Source organism: Macrobrachium rosenbergii, chromosome 3 (assembly GCF_040412425.1).
Source record: "Macrobrachium rosenbergii isolate ZJJX-2024 chromosome 3, ASM4041242v1, whole genome shotgun sequence".
Lineage (NCBI taxonomy): Eukaryota > Metazoa > Arthropoda > Malacostraca > Decapoda > Palaemonidae > Macrobrachium > Macrobrachium rosenbergii.
The window spans coordinates 17,530,827-17,548,530 of NC_089743.1; the positions used below are offsets into that span (position 1 = coordinate 17,530,827).

General features: G+C 37.0%; 1 protein-coding gene across 1 annotated transcript; it reads right to left on the bottom strand.

Moving 5' to 3' along the window:
• Positions 1-618: 618 nt before the first annotated feature.
• Positions 619-11,989, bottom strand: LOC136852941 (heat shock cognate 70 kDa protein-like). Its single transcript, XM_067127952.1, is given in 3 exon segments — positions 619-2,048; positions 2,051-2,808; positions 11,851-11,989. Coding segments are annotated over 2 exon segments (1,947 nt in total). The 5' UTR covers positions 2,802-2,808; positions 11,851-11,989; the 3' UTR covers positions 619-852.
• Positions 11,990-17,704: the final 5,715 nt, after the last annotated feature.

A 17,704-nucleotide genomic window follows, 5' to 3' on the forward strand; every position in this document is an offset into this window, starting at 1 on the left:
ACTGGGTCTTGTTCATTTCCTCTTCACCTTTTTCCCACTGTATCACCCGTTTCCAGTTCCCTACATACTTCCTCTGGCTGATGGTAAACCCACCTGTGTTGAGTATGTCGAAGCATTAAGCCTACATATTCCCTTTGGACATACGTGAGATTAAACACCTCCGATTACAAAACTTAACTTTAGGATAATAAATGACGTTAGAACCCAGGTTGAAGTTTTTGTTATGATGCTCTCTTGAACTGCACATACAATTGCTGAGGTAGGTCACCTAAAAAGTATTCCAAAAATGCTTATTAACAGTTGTATTTGACACACTGAGTTTAGCTCTTTTTGCACACAGGTGGAACTATTGAAAATCCACTTGTGCATGACTGAAGATATGACTTTAAATTCCCATTTCTGCCTTTACTGATTATGACTTCAGAAATAACTATTTACATCTGGACCGGTAATAAAATACAACATGATTACTAAAAAATTTATTTTTGAATGAACATAGTAATTGCTAATATGCTGAAAATCAAGTAGTTCCAAGTTTTCTGAAAACTCAATAACAATTCTTTGGTGAAAGAAACAAATACCTAAGTACTCTGCTTTGTATAGGCTATCTACAGCCAAAATATGATTAATAATTTGAAGTTTGAAAATCTGCATATCTTAAAAACAATAAAAATGTGTAAATATTATATAATGAAAGATTACAAAACAAAACATGTATATCAAAACTCATTCAATAATTTGGCACGACATTCAAGACAACTGCATATTCAGAAATAAAATAATGATACAAATAAAGTAAAATTTATAAATAAACTGCAAAAGCCAAAGAGATTGTTTGTTAAGGAAAATAATTTAATCTACTTCTTCAATGGTTGGGCCAGAGGAACCACCACCAGGTGCAGCACCACCACCTGGTGCACCTGGGAAGCCACCTGGCATACCACCTGGAGGGGCACCGCCAGCTGCCTGATACATTTTTGTGATGATGGGATTGCAGATTTGTTCTATTTCCTTCAATTTATGCTCATACTCTTCCTTCTCTCCCAGCTGATTAGAATCCAGCCATTTGATGGCATCATTGCAAGCTTCCATTATCTTGTTGCGATCCTCCTCTGGCACCTTGTCCTTAAACTTGTCATCTTCCACGGTGGACTTCATGTTGAAGCAGTAAGATTCCAAACTATTCTTTGCTGCAATGCGATCACGTTGCTTCTCATCATCAGCTTTGTACTTTTCAGCTTCTTGAACCATACGTTCAATTTCTTCTTTACTGAGGCGACCCTTGTCATTTGTGATTGTGATTTTGTTCTCCTTACCAGTTGACTTGTCCGCAGCTGACACATTCAGGATACCATTGGCATCAATATCAAAAGTCACTTCAATTTGTGGCACTCCTCGTGGAGCTGGAGGAATACCAGAGAGTTCAAATTTACCTAGGAGGTTGTTATCCTTTGTCATTGCACGCTCTCCTTCATAAACTTGAATTAACACACCAGGCTGATTGTCTGAATAAGTGGTGAATGTCTGAGTCTGCTTGGTTGGGATTGTGGTGTTACGTTTAATGAGTGCCGTCATAACTCCTCCAGCAGTTTCAATACCAAGAGACAGAGGTGTAACATCCAAGAGAAGCAGATCTTGCACAGCCTCAGATTTATCACCACACAAAATAGCTGCCTGTACAGCAGCACCATATGCTACAGCTTCATCTGGATTGATAGATTTATTCAGTTCTTTCCCATTGAAGAAATCTTGCAGTAATTTCTGAATCTTGGGAATCCTAGTGGATCCTCCAACAAGAACAATGTCATGAATCTGTGCCTTATCCATTTTGGCATCTCTCAGGGATTTCTCTACAGGCTCAAGGGTACCACGGAACAAGTCACCACACAACTCCTCAAACCTTGCACGAGTAACTGATGTGTAAAAATCAATACCCTCATACAAAGAATCAATTTCAATACTTGCTTGGGCAGAGGCTGACAGAGTGCGCTTTGCACGCTCACAAGCAGTACGGAGACGGCGAAGAGCACGTTTGTTCTCAGAGGGATCTTTTTGTACTTTCGCTTGAACTCTTGAATGAAGTGATTTACCATTCTGTTATCAAAATCTTCACCACCCAAGTGAGTATCACCAGCTGTGGATTTTACCTCAAAAATTCCATCCTCAATGGTTAGAATTGACACATCAAAAGTGCCACCACCAAGATCAAAGATCAAAACATTGCGTTCTCCTCCAACCTTCTTGTCTAAGCCATAAGCGATGGCAGCAGCAGTAGGCTCATTAATGATCCGAAGGACATTCAGACCAGAGATTGTCCCTGCATCTTTGGTAGCTTGACGCTGAGAATCATTGAAGTAGGCAGGAACAGTAATAACAGCATCTTTCACAGTACTGCCCAGGAATGCCTCTGCAGTTTCTTTCATTTTTATTAGAACCATTGATGAAATTTCTTCTGGGAAAAATGTTTTCGTTTCACCCTTGTAATCTACTTGAATTTTTGGCTTTGTATTATCATTTATGACAGTAAAAGGCCAATGCTTCATGTCAGACTGAACAACACCATCATCAAACTTTCGGCCAATGAGCCGTTTGGCATCAAATACAGTGTTGTTAGGGTTCATGGCCACCTGATTCTTGGCAGCATCACCAATAAGGCGCTCTGTGTCTGTGAAGGCGACATACGAAGGGGTGGTTCGGTTGCCCTGGTCGTTGGCAATGATCTCAACTTTGCCATGCTGGAACACTCCGACACACGAGTATGTAGTTCCTAAATCAATCCCAACAGCAGCTGATTTCGCCATGATGTTTCTGGAAATAAAAATATTCTGGTGAAACCTCAATTAAGCACATTTTCATTTAATTAGCACATAAAAACTAACACTACCTTTGGTGGTAGTAAAATATTTTCTCTACACTAAATGGAACTTAACAAGTCTATCACCTTAAGAATAAAATACAATATTTGGGAAATTAATTCTAACAAATAAAAGTAAGGGGAACAAAGGTTTATCTAAAATGACCTTGGGTGACCCACAAGTACACACTGCATCTTGGATGGTTTGATTTTGGCCTGATACTGTTATGTTACCATAAGGATGCGAAAAAAATTTACTCAAGTTATACCTATGCATGCAGCAATGTTTAAAACTTAAACCTAGTGTTCCATCTTAAGACTAACCCTAGGACCCACAGTTTCCTGAGTAATAAACACCACCAGAATTATTAAAACACACTTCAGTGGAGCCTGTATTTGAAGATCCAAAATTTCCCACAGCTTAACAGTAACTAATTTCTAGTCTGTGCTAAGCTGTAATTTGCACTTACCTCAATTACAGACTTCAGCAAAATGCATTATTTATAAAAAGGTAGTTCTGTATTAAACGTCAGCAGGAAACCATAAAATGTTATGTAGCTAATAGGTACTGAAACCTAACAAGTTATGGGGCTCCAGTTTATAGTACAGTCTGTATTCAAACTACAAATCCTGACCCAATATCCACAGGTTTTCTTTTTCTTATAAACAGCAAGTTTAGAGCTGGCAAATTCTCTGGAAATTTTTGTTGTCATTACATGCAGTATGTGAATATTCTCTCCTTTCAATTGCAATGCAAGTCATGTTCAATCATGATTTTTTTCTTATAAACAACCACTGTTCTAGAGTACATCTAATTCTTTGGTGGAATTTTTAGACCCTGTCATTAAACTATAACTGCTTACAGTTAACTCAGATTTCTCATGTGATGAAGTGTCACATTCTTAATATCTTATGCTGTTCACAATAGGTATTATAATACTGCCATCAATTATATCTCAATCTTTTAGATCATCTAATGGGAGTCATGAACTACAATCATTAGGAGATTTTTGGCATACTTTTCAAAATTTACCAGTTTGGCTGGACTCAGGACAAACTACTGTTCTGTATAGACCTGCTAAATTATAAGGGGATTTTTGCCTGCAAGTTAATTTCTTTCAAATGGATAAATGGAAAATAGGTTGTTTTTATGGTGAAACTGGTTCCTGAAGATGCACACATTAGGTTTGTAAACTTATCAAAGCAGGTGTCCTTTAAACTGAAAACTATTACTGATTTAGACCGTTTGATTTCTCATGTGATACTAGAGACAGTCTTGGTGTGTAAAGAACTGCAGAACTTTCTGCCAAAGCACAAAAATCTTCAACTGCACAAGATTTATTAGTGCAAATCTTCCATGAATCAAAATGCTTTGCCTAATCACTTCAATAATTTATCTAGTTTTACTGATGTTGACAAAATTCACTAATTACACTTACTTCAACAGTATCCCTGGATGTGGTGGGAGTATAATTTGGCATTTATGAAAAGTGGGTTAGAAAGTTGTAACAAATTTACCTGACTCCCACCAACACAACTACTGTACATACAAAACTGGTAACCATATGTTGCAATTGCCTTACAAATTTGTACCTGTGTCACTCCTACCTTTCAAATGAATGGATTGAAAATAACCTAGGGTTTCATGTTAGGGGTTACAGTAATCAACCTGATTAGCTGCCGAAGAGGACTGAGATTAAATTGATACAAATACATTGTCTATCTTAGTGAGACACGAAGTAAAGGATGATATAGTTGTTAAGTAAATTTAGACTAAGTAACTTTGCTGCAATTGACTTACTGCTATTTATATATCTGGGTATCATGCATTTTTGTTAAGCTAAACAATTTCTAACCTATAATCCTACTGATGATACAAGAGTCAGAAGTGGACATTACAAATGCCTTATCACTGGTGGCTCATTTAGACGTCGTCTGATAATTGTACTATTTGTGTTATTAGGGTGGTGGTCCCATAGTGGAAGACTTGTCACTCAAATTTACAGGAATGAAAATCTTTGGTCTTCAATTTGGTACACTACCCCTTCCAAGACGTACGTTGTAATGGCCACCTCATGATCCCTTGGGGTGCCTGAGGTCAGTTGGTGCTTTGTATAAGTTAACCCAAAATTGGAAAATCTATCTCACTGATGCACAGCTCGTCTATTTTGGGGAGAATTACCTCAGTCTTACTATTGCTGACAAAGCATCAGAGATACCAAAACTAACTAGTTATAGTAGGACCAAAATCGAATGACGGGGCAGAGCTAAAACAGATTAATACAACACTGCCAAATTTAACTTTGGAGAACATTTGCTCATGTTTATCTGGGGCAATCCTTCTACCTGGCCTTGACTCATTCATCCAAAAGAAATGATTAGGACCAATCCTGGTTGTGGCATCTTTTGAGATTCTGGCATTTGGGGTGATTTTCTCCTACCAGCCTTGTCGCTCTGGACGAGTTAATCCCTTTAATCCAAGACTTTGGTCTAAGACTTTGTTTTATGATATATATATGAATGTCTTTTACTGTAACACAACAGTATATGAAAATAAAAAGGCCCATAAAACACTGTATGAACGTTTCAACCATATATTTCGAGCACTTCCTTCTGTGCCTGTGTTCATTGGTAAAATATGGACAGATGATAGATACAAGGGTATATATGCAACACATGTGTAGGTGTGGCATTAAGTCTTGCTGGCATGCAGGTGGCTATTGACCCAGGAAGGATGGAAATTAAGGTATTCCCTTGTGATTTTGGTCCATATTTTACCAGTGAACAGGGGTACAGAAGGAAGTGCTCAAAATATATGGTTGAAATGTTCATACAGTGTTTTATGGGCCTTTTTATTTACACTCACACACATATATACAGTAAACCCTGTATTCGCGGTCTCACGATTCGCGGATTTATCTGTGGAACATTTATACGCACTATTCGCTGAAAATCTGCACATTCACTGTATTTTTCATTGAGAATTTTCACTAATTACCGTACTGTATTTTCATCACATTTTCATGACTAAATGCATTTTTTGTGATAAAACCATTAAAATACTCAGGCAGTGCTCGAGTTACGATAGTTCACCTTATGATAATTCGATTTTGCAATGGGGTAAGCAATTAATACCAATACGGCAATATTTATAAAATATTTTTAAATTTCACGTGGGCGCAGGCATCAGCTTACAATCGGGCACCAAGAGAGACCAAATTACAACAGACCTGATTCTTTTCCTCCAACTCTTTATCCCATCTTCTAGTTAAAAAATTAACAGAGAATGATAAAAGTATTGTTAACGTTATACTCATGTAAATACGTACAGCCATAAACAACCGACCAAGAAACTGTTGTTTTGTTTATCACTGAATCAGATAACAACAGCCCTTTCTGCTTGTATTTCAACCATTGTATGGTAATACACAATCACCATAGGTTATAGTACAAATGACATTAAGTAGAGTAGGACTAATATATTTTTACATTATATCGTTATTCGGCATTGATAAAAGATTGGCAAGGAAATATACTGCTAAAGTTATACTGCAAGTTTAGCTGCTAATAACTATAGATTACTGTGTACTGGCAACATGGATGAAACTCTGTAATTAAAATTGGGAAGAAAGTATTTTAATCAAAACTACTGGGGATGAACGAACACATTACTGCTATTTTTACGCCAATAAACGATAAATATGTAAGCTCGTACCATAATGAAATCTAAATACGTAAAGCTTGTATTATAATGAAATCAAGTGAAAATAGCTAACGGAACCTTGATTTTTTTTACACAAAGTGAACACCCCAAAACGGCCAACGTCACCTATTAATGAAAAAACAGCTAAATTAATTTCACAATGAGACTTCAGTTTATTTCGACTTAAAAACACTTCGTACAGTGTAACAAAAAAAAACCTTGCCCCATATAAATAAAGTATCTAGAGATTCATTTACACTAACCAGAAGCAAGAAAAGCGCTCTGAACCACATAAATGATTTCCAAATCAAAACACTGATCACAATAATTGCAATTTATAATACAAAAACAATATAAGAATATATACATTATTGGATGCAGTGAATTAAGGTATAACATTTTAAAAGATCCATGGTAAAGATGCATATTCGTTAGGACGATGTTTGTATAATACAATATGTGAATATAAGAGTACACTGCCATATATGTATACGATATACCAGTGTAGGCTAAGCTAATTCTTATTTGTTATTCAATTTCTCTGTGTATTGAGAATTATCATAAGTTGCTCTGCATGAACCTCCAGAATTAGCTGATATTAATAATTACTATACTGTGTATGTATAGAATACATACTTTATAGTGTAGGCTAGGCTACCATATCTGTATATATGGTACCGAATACCCTAGTGTAAGATAGGCTATATTCGTGATATGTTTTTTCCAACAAACAATGGGTTTTTTGGAACCTAACCCCATCTTAAGTAGGATAACACCTGTATAAACATTTTTAGTTTTTGTGTGTGTGTGCTTGAACTATCAAAATAGGCAGTTCTAAGTCTTTTTAGAAGAGCTCTAAGTATTCGCACGGTGCATGTGTGGTACACATGCCCAGCAAATACGGGGGTTTACTGTATACACAGTTTTAATTTTCACAGTATAATAAAAATACATATATCCCATTATTTGAGTATTTTATATGTAAAAGTGTTATGCACAAAGTACATAAGTGTATACAATAAAGATATTCTATAATTTTTTTTTGTAAGTTAAGGTAAATACTTGATATTCAATTTTGTATTTATTTCAAATACAATTGATATATGGTTCTTTCACACACTCCTGTCGCAAGTCATGTGACCCATCAATCTTAAAATGTCAATGAATGGTCTGCCGTTTCTTTTCTCCTGCTGTAAATATTAAAAACAAAGTAGTCGATTTCCTTTGCCTGCGCACTTAAAACGTGCTATAAGGGACTCTCCACTGTCCTGTATGGTTGGATCAAGGTTGTTAAATGAGACTTGAATTGAACTGGAATACAGAATCTAGACCAAAGGCCCAGCACTGGGATCTATCTATGAGGTCATTCAGCACTGAAATGGAAATTGACAGTAAAAGGTTTGAAAGGTGTAACCGGTGGAAAACCTCGCAGTTGCAATATGAATCAATTGTTAGGAAAGGGTGGAAAGTAAGATGGAAGAATAATATGAAAGGAGGTACAGTAAAAAAAAATGAAAGAGGTTGCAGCTGGGGGCTGAAGGCATGCTGCAAAGAACCTTAATGGCCTACAGTGCACTAAATGAGGTGCACTGACGGCACTAACCCACCCTCCCAGGGGATTTAACTGAGATTTGAAGACTTCTTGACCATACAGTACAGTACATTTGACAAAGGTCTTCAAAACCCTATGCCACGTTTGACTTCTTTTTCTTTTTAAATCTCCTGGTAATAAAAATGAATAGGACTTTTTCGTTGAAAATAATTTCTGGGACAAATCTGTACAGTTTTTCAAAATCCAAGTTCGATATAATTTATATACCATGAAATTTTGTACATTTGACAACACTACTAATCTACTTTAGCTCCGCCTTGCCACTCGAATTTGTTTCTACTACAGTCATGGAATGCTAACAAATCCATAGTCCACAGTCAAACCTGGATTAACAAAAAAAAAAAAAAAAAAAAAAAAAAAAAAAAAAAAACTCAAATGTCTCAGCACAGATCAGTATCTTATAAAGCTGCTGAGGCAGTTGTATGATCATTTCATATCTTGGTATCCAAAACCTTATTGCCATTAATTTCTATATTAGCCCTCAAGACATCTGGCAATAGCAACACCTATACATCGGTTCTATTAAAGGTTTGCACTATCAAACTTTCGTTGGCTAAGCTGTTTAGCCTAATGAGTAAATTACAAAGATAGTCTATTACCATGATCATCAATTACAAAAGTTTAAACATATCTGTACTGCGTTTTACAGAATCTTTACGTTATTCCCAGATAAATGCCAATCATTAAAATCTTTAAACAGTATAACTTGCCTTGTGTTTTGCACTTTTTTTTTTTTTTTTTTTGCAAACAAGACAAATTCTTGAGCTGTTCATTTATAAATTACCATCACATTGAACCAAGAATTTACAATGTATCTTTGGACGCACCATGGGCTATCCAATGTTACATTTGCATAAAACATATATTGCAACTAAATGTCCCAGTACTGTAACCTTAAGGGCCGATAAAGACTGTCATTAACATTTCTTGAACAAGTTGGCTGTTACAGTACAGGTTAGGCATAAATAAATGAAACCGCGGTTTGAAAAGTGAAGACATTTCTGTTACGGTTCAACTGTAAAAAGACCGGTAGGAACTGCATAATTGTACGTCATTCCTAGCAGCAACAGTTCCGTCACATAACACTAGTTGAACCTGATTATCCCCAAACACTAGACAAAGGTGTCTAGCAAAACAATTTCCGTTCTACTTAAGAGTTGGTTACCATTGTAGGACCAAAATCGAGTGGCAGGGCGGAACTAAAGTAGATTATACAGTGGTGTAAAATGTACAAAATTCATGGTATACATATATACAGATTTCGAAAGATCTTATATACAGCATTGTCCCAGATATAATTTTCAACTAAAAAGTCCTCTATTCATTTTTAACACCAAAAGGATAAAAAAAAAAAACTTACACTCGTCAATAACGTGGAAAGGTTTTTGCCATATGTACTGTACGGTGAGAAATCTTCTAATCTTACTTAACGACCTTGACTTAACCATACAAGACAATGCAGAGTACATTTAATCGCCCTGGCGGAGGAAATTGTTTACAATGTTTTAAATATTTACATTACACTAAGAATAATGGATCGTATAAAAAACCATATTTTGGTTGTATTTGAAATATATACAAAATTGAATATCAAATATTATTTACCTTACCTTACAAATAAAAAAATGAAAATGTTCTTATTGTATATATTTAATGTACTATATTCGTGACACTTTTACAAATACTAAAATATACAGGATATAAGCCTATGCATTTTTAGTATGCTGTGAACATTAAAACTCACTGTCTGTGTATATATATATATATATATATATATATATATATATATATATATATATATATATATTATATATATATATATATATATATATATATATATATATATATATATATATATGAACAACCAGACAAGAAATAGACTGTATATTAAGAGATTCAAACGGCCAGGAATCTTGAAATTTAAAGTCTTAGACCAAAGTCATGGACTAAAGGGATTAAACTCGTCCAGCGCGGTAACGCTGGCAGGAAAAAACCATCCCAAACGCCAGATTTGAGCAAATCTCGAAAGATGCCACGACCGGGATTTGGTTCTAATCATTAACCTCTCGGACGTATGAGTCAAGGCCAGGTAGAAGGACTACCGCAGGAAACAAATGTTTTCTTAAGTGAAATTTACCTGCGTTGTATTGTTTTAGCTACGTCCTGCCACTCGATTTTGGTCATACTATAATGGCTAAATTGGATAAATGAAATACAGAACTAAAAATTACAAAAACAGATTGCAGTAAACACAGCGCGAACAATCTCATGACAATCCATATTATTTAAAGGTTAACTTTTCAATGAAGGACTATGGTTAATAAATTACCTACTGAACAGGATATAAGGCAACAAAGAATAAAGATTAATTAAATATCATGGCTGCAATACGAAAACAGAACTTTACACAATACCTGAAAAAAACTAGTTTAATGAGGTTAAAATAATACCGACATAATTGGAAGGTTGGAGCGGTTACTAAAGTTCACAAAATGAAGTAGTCGTGTCTTGCCCAAGAGAGCCCGGTTACCGAAGTTCCCAGAATGGAGTAGCAGTGTCTTGCCCACGAGGTCCCCCTTTCAGTCTACACGCCTGTAAGCTTTAAAACTACTTGGTATACGCCTGTAAGCCTACTACCGCGCCCCTCTATGGCGGTACATATAATTTTTCGCGCAAAATGGGCAAAGTGCATAGTAAAAGCCCCTTGGGGATGAGGAGAAAAACAAAAGGCGGCAAATATAAAAAGATAGAAACAAGACGCGGTAAACATTCCGGTCGGCGACTGGCGGGAATCAGGCAGCGGGAGTAGTTTTACCCAATATTCCGCCAGTCAAATCATTAATGAGAGGGGGGTCACAACCATCACTGCAATCACAACCAAAAATATTTGAGATAGGCACTGCAACAAAGTTATCCTGAACACACGGTAATCTTAAGTACAGCCTGCCAGCGAATGCACACACGTACGTAGATAAAGGAAAAGGGAATGTGTATATGGGCTAAGCCATTGGAGCAAGACGCAACGTTAATAAAAAAAAAATTGAAATAGACTAATTCCTTAATGACTTTCATGAGCAAAAACGGTCACATTTCCACACACGCGCAAAGTTACGGAAAAATTCCGAGGCTTACCGGATAGAAAGAGGGGGGGGGGATGGGAAGAACAAAGTCTACACGTATCTAGGATTACCAACCACGCATCTAATTACGTAATCCGTACCTTCTCAAATAGGTTAGCCTTAAGTGGGTTCGTCTGCAAAAGGGAAGTCTACAAAAATACGCTCACGTGGAATGTGTTACGTACATCATCCCACCAAGTGTCATCTGACCCACACAATCGACAAAGGGAATATTCGAGAACGAACAGGCACCGCGAAGCCGGTTGTGCTTTGTGTCCCACCACTCAACAGAAGTAACCAGAACGCCAGCCATCACAAACTCCAGTACTATAACCTGTTTAATTCTACTAAATTCCACGGCCTATATATAGTTTTTATTCGACCACAGGCTAAACCAACAAGCAAGTCGACCATGTTCCCGAGACAGTCAACAGTCTGATGACCTATATTTATAAATAACCTACACACGGGAATGGTACCAGTCATATACATACACTAAAACCTATTACCATACAAAAAACATATCGTCATGTAAACTAAAGAGGTGTTAACTGATACTTACCGACTTTAAAACGATGGAAAACACAAACCGACCAACAACACCTTCAACAACCGACGTGGCTCGTACAACTGAGCGAGAGCGACTGAGAAAGAGGAGGTTGAGGTTGAGCGCTCGTCCAGGCCGGGGAAGGAAGCAGCGAAAGGCGGGAGACCGGAGACGCCACCCAGGGCCAGGGGGTGAAGAGGGGTTGCAGTTCACAAGGTCGATTTTACCAGATTCTGCGAGCTTCGTTTTCTTCGTCGTTTTCTATTAGACGCACCCATTTCTAACGTCATAACATTTAGCCACTCAGGACACCGACATATCATGACGTCAGAACTTTGCGATTACGTCACTACAGAATGAGGTTCTCATTGGTCAATTTCAACACAGGAGGTTTTTGAATGCAAAGATGTGCTTAGTTGGGCTTTATGAAAATCCCTGTATATTGGATTCTTCACAACAACAGGCACCCACCTAATGTTTATCTGTTTCAATTTTTGGCCTGACATGAAACAAATCAGTGAAAAGAATACGATTCTGGAATTTTCAAATAGGTAAAAGCATCCATAGAATAACACTAACCTCCGTTATAACAATGAATTATTGAAATGCGGACTAGCGCGCTGCTAACATACAAACGAATAACCTGTAAGAGAATTCTGCAAAACTCCTGGGTTGAAGCAAATAAAAAGTTGACTGCTCCATGAAGCACATTCAGTAATTATGAAAATACGTGACAGTTAGCTATAACGAAAATAAAATGAAGTTTAGATCACCCTCATCCGAAGGTTATAATTATCTGATGTGGCGATGAGATTAGTCTGTGTGCGTACATGGGAAAAAACTAGCAATTATTCTAATACATTAGACAGATGAGATTCTACGAGTGAATTTAACTCCCAACTGACTTGTATACCATTTTGCTCTTTTCGGCTTCAATAATCACGCAGTCAGTTTCAACCTTGCTAGACCGTGGTGGCACAAACTAACTTTCACTAACAACCGTTGAAAGCAACTGACAAATGTATTTTTAAGGTGATGGGTATCAAGACACATTGTTTCTATTGGGTTCAGAGACTGCTTCCTTTAAACGCGAAATGCAAGTGTTATTCCACAACAACGAAGGAGGAAGAAACAAAATCAATAGATCTGGCCACCCAGCAGGCTTGGCGGGGGCGGCGCGCTCCTCTCGACAATTCAGGAACGTTTCGAATATTCCAGAACTCCCTTACCGAGCCCACGTTACCTACACATTATGCTTAGAATCCTTTATATCTGTCTATCCATCTACTTATCTACGTATGTCTATACATACATACACAGACACACATACACACACACACACACACATATATATATATATATATATATATATATATATATATATATATATATATATATATATATATATATATATATAATGTGTGTCCGTGTTTTTTCGCTGCGGTTTTGCCTTCCAAGGAGTGCTATTCGATTTTACCGTGGCCACCATTTTTCACGACCTCCATTTTGAGGCGCCTATAAGGATATGTAATCCAGTGGTATGCGTATATATTTGTATAGGAGCAGTGAAACGAATCTAGGAAAAAGTCAAAACTCTGATGGGGAAAAATCACGTTGCATAAACATTATTTGAAGTTACTTTCCAAGAGACACGACATATCTTGCACACACTGACAATATAGTTCAAGTAACATAAATATATATAATTTATCTTAGCGATAAGAATCACGATTTATTTAGTACCTTAGACTAAGCAGGGTAATAAAACGACACTGATGCAAAACATTTATTAGCGATTTATTATGCACATAAAAACTTCCATTCTTGGCCTTACATATAAATTACATTAATCTTAAAACATAAACACATTCTGAATCCAGTGTGATTTATTGTAATCATATTGATGAGTGTACATTGTGCTTTGAGTGTGCAGAAGACATGTGCGTGAAAATTTTTTTTAAATACTTAGTGTACCCAAATAGTAATCTAATGTAAGTTGACTGTTTCTTGGCCAATATGACGTTGTTTTCGTCCATCCAGCATTACAAGGGTAACATAAAACGGCGTAGAAGCGTTACAAATTGGATTTAAAGGTGGAAACTTAATTTTGGAGGTGGGTCTCTTATGAAACTACGAAAAACGTTCAAAAACAGAAAAGATGAAAGTGTGACACGGTTACTTTCCCGGTAACCTGACTTGAGTTAATTATTCTCAGTCATTATCAATTGTTCTGGGAACTGTAATATGTCTTAGCAAATAACCCACCCATCTCTTGAGGCCCAGACAAAGAGCTGTTTTTGAACTGCTGACTTATTCCTTGATATACAAACATACATGCACCTGCATGCATATATATATATATATATATATATATATATATATATATATATATATATATATATATATATATATATATATATATATATATATATACACACACACACACACACACATATATATATATATATATATATATATATATATATATTATGTATATGTTTGTCTGTTTTGTCTCCGTTGTTCCGTTACGGTTTTGCCTTCCAATAAATGTTATTCTGATTTCTATTTCACACGGTCTCCATTTTGAAGCACCTAGCGGGATATAATCCAGTGGTAAAATTCCTTTGGGTCTCATGCCCCCCATAAACATTTATCCATGTACAAGGTGAATGAACAGAGAGAGAGAGAGAGAGAGAGAGAGAGAGAGAGAGAGAGAGAGAGAGAGAATAATACATTGATAATTTCATAACTACGACTGAACTCTTATTCGTACATAATTTCATGCAATGATTAATACACATTTCAAAACCTTCGCACATATCTCCAAGAGAACTTGTTTTTTCAATAATCGGATTTATTTCTGTTATAGAATACACTTACTAAAAAATAGCCTAAAAAAGGTGACTGTTTGCAGCATAACAATAGATGTTCATGCCAGACTACATGACCGCACTGCGAGGGCAAAACTATGTATTTTCATGGCTATCTTTTCCAACTCGAACTTTCGTGCACAACGGAATAACTGACGGGAAGGCCTGAAATAAGAACGCTTTTGTTATGAGACAGTACTGGTCTAGTGATAATGGAGTTGTTTATCAAAGGGGGAGGGAGGGAAGAGACGCCCCTCTCTTCATTTGACCTGATCTGCCGGAGGCTTTCCCATGGCTGCTCAAAATAACCACTGACTTCTAATCGTTACAAGAAAGCCAAAGTTTCACACACTTCCTACTCCTGCCCAGATGGTCGGGGAGCACCAGGGTCGAAATTGCAGTTTCATGCTGTAAACGGTTTCACTGCCGATTTTGAAAGTTCAGTCCTAGCAGAATAGGATTCAAGAGGGCAACCTTCTGGAATACTTTGAAAAATGGCCATATATTCTGGTCCGTATACGTACCAAATCAGTCTCCCGATGCAACTCCCCATTTTGTAAGATATGTTCATATCTACGCTTCTAACTGTCATACGAACATGATTTTGGCGTCTAAATTTATGATTTCAGGGTCAAGGGATCTCTTAACACCAATTTCGATACTACTGGTGGGTTTACCATATTTTTATGGACGGGAAACTTCTGAAAATTACTTTTCATTGACATGAAGATTGCATTGCAACATTATTACTTTTTTAACAGTCGTTTTCTTCAAGTCTCTTCACTTCAGTTATCCATTATCACTATAATAATGTTTATTATGTCCTATCTGGTGCTTCACTTTTTTCATAAGTACTCGAGGAATGTGAATCATAATGGCTCCTGCAGCAAATATCGAAATGTTGGATGTAGGGCCTAGTGTACTGACAGACGTTTCTAAATGTATAATATGTCAGAACCAGTACTGTTAAAGGCACAATACAGAATGTTAGAACTCCAGACACTCCTGTAAATGCTACGTCCAAAAGGCAAGATTCTGTTGCTCTGAGGCTCAATGGACAAATGTCTTCAGAGAAACTGATGAAATGGCACGGTGACTGCAGAAGCGGGTATACCTTGCAGAAAAGTTGTGACCTGGCAGAGAAAAGACGTAAGCAGTCATCATGTGAAAGGTCAAATGAAGAATCAAGTTCTTCATCAAGTGATTCTAAGCAGAAGTTTCTTACGTCACACATATCTGCTTTCAACTATTTAAGCCAATGTATTATATGTGCAAGTAAATTTACAATTCGCAACAAAGCTATGACTGGAACAAGAGGTAAAACACAAAAAAACGGAAAGGAACTGAACTGGGTGACAGAAAGATGCTGTCAAAGGTTGGCCTAGTGGCACTAGACATACAGTATCACAAGAAATGTATGAATGCTTACATGGCGAGACGAGCCACAAAGCAAAAGACTTCTTCATCAGGTAAATTAACGAATTAAGCATTTGTTATGTTATCAAATGAACTCCAACAAACACTGATTGAACAAAAGAATATCCTAGTGCTTTCATCTATTCGAGATAGGTACAGACACTTCCTCATGGAAAAGGGAATAAGTGGTGCATATGTCTACATATCATTTCAGATGAGAAAGAAGCTGAAAACTCAATTTGGAGATAAGCTCTCATTCTGGTCATCAGACAATCAATGTTACGCATGCTCATCAAATATCACGGTTGCATCCGCCCTAAAGAAAGTTGATGAGAAGCAGTAGAGGAGAGGAGATCTTAGCCAAGAGTGGTGTTTGCAAGCTAGGAACTGCAAACAAGATCTTTGGTCCTGCTGGTGATTACTAACAAAGCATCGGAGCTCACAAACTCCTTCGAGAGCAACGATGGTGATATGCAGCTGATTAGTGGCTTGGAAAATGATCTCCAAGAGTTTTGCAATGGAGTTATTGAAGGCAATGTGAAAGTAGCCACAAAACGACCAAGGCCTTCTATCACTAAACTTGAGGGACTAGCTGATGAATTTGACTAAGAGAGGGAATCCTCACCATCTCATGTTGTGTGTAGATCTTATATCAAAATAGTCAACATTTTGCTAATATTTACTTCATCTTATAGAAGAGGTGACTAGAAACAATCTGTACATGACAGCAGCGATATGTTACCATATATCATCTCCGGTGGTCACCATAACTATAATTGTTCTCTCCCACTATACCTCAGTGACATGCATGAGCTGAAGAACACTACACCTGAAGTCTGGAGCTTCTTCATGAAGGGATACTTTGCAGTTCGTTGCAATGATGGCTCATTTAATGGAGTTCCAGCAGATATGGCTCTAGAGCAGACTTATAATAGGGATGCCAAAGAGAGTCCCATTGGACTAAGTGGCATAACACTGGATGCAAAAGCTAGAACAAAATGGGTTTACACTAAACCTATTACATCTGAAGTGTCGACACAGTTTAGACAAATGTTGAACATCAATGAAAGATCACATGGTTAACCCTTTTAGAAAATTTTCAAAAGGTTTGAAGAACCTAGCCACGGGTCAAACCACATCTCTTGAGTTTGTGCATGATCTGTGCAGTATCGAGAAGATTGGGAAAGATGCACTAAATATCTGCCTGAATGATCATGGAGCAAGAGTAAAAGAATAAAAGAAGATCAAATTACACACTTTTGAAACATGTATGCCAAAGTTAAGTAACAAAAACAGAAGTACCCAAGGATTAAAGAAGAAGTACCGCTCCGAGAGAGAATTTCCCATTTAAACTCTTCAGAAATGGATGTCAACTTAGAAGAAACAATTGGATTAGATAAGGGTTCTGTTACCCCTCCTTCACTGTTTGAGGATGGCAACATGCGGAAGACAAACAAAGCTGTGTGGCTCAATGCACTTCTTCGTGACACTCAAATCCAGGCACAAGATGAACTATCAGAAGCTGATGAACCACACTGCTTGATTGTTGATGCTATGTACTTCTCAGAGAGACATGCATTCAT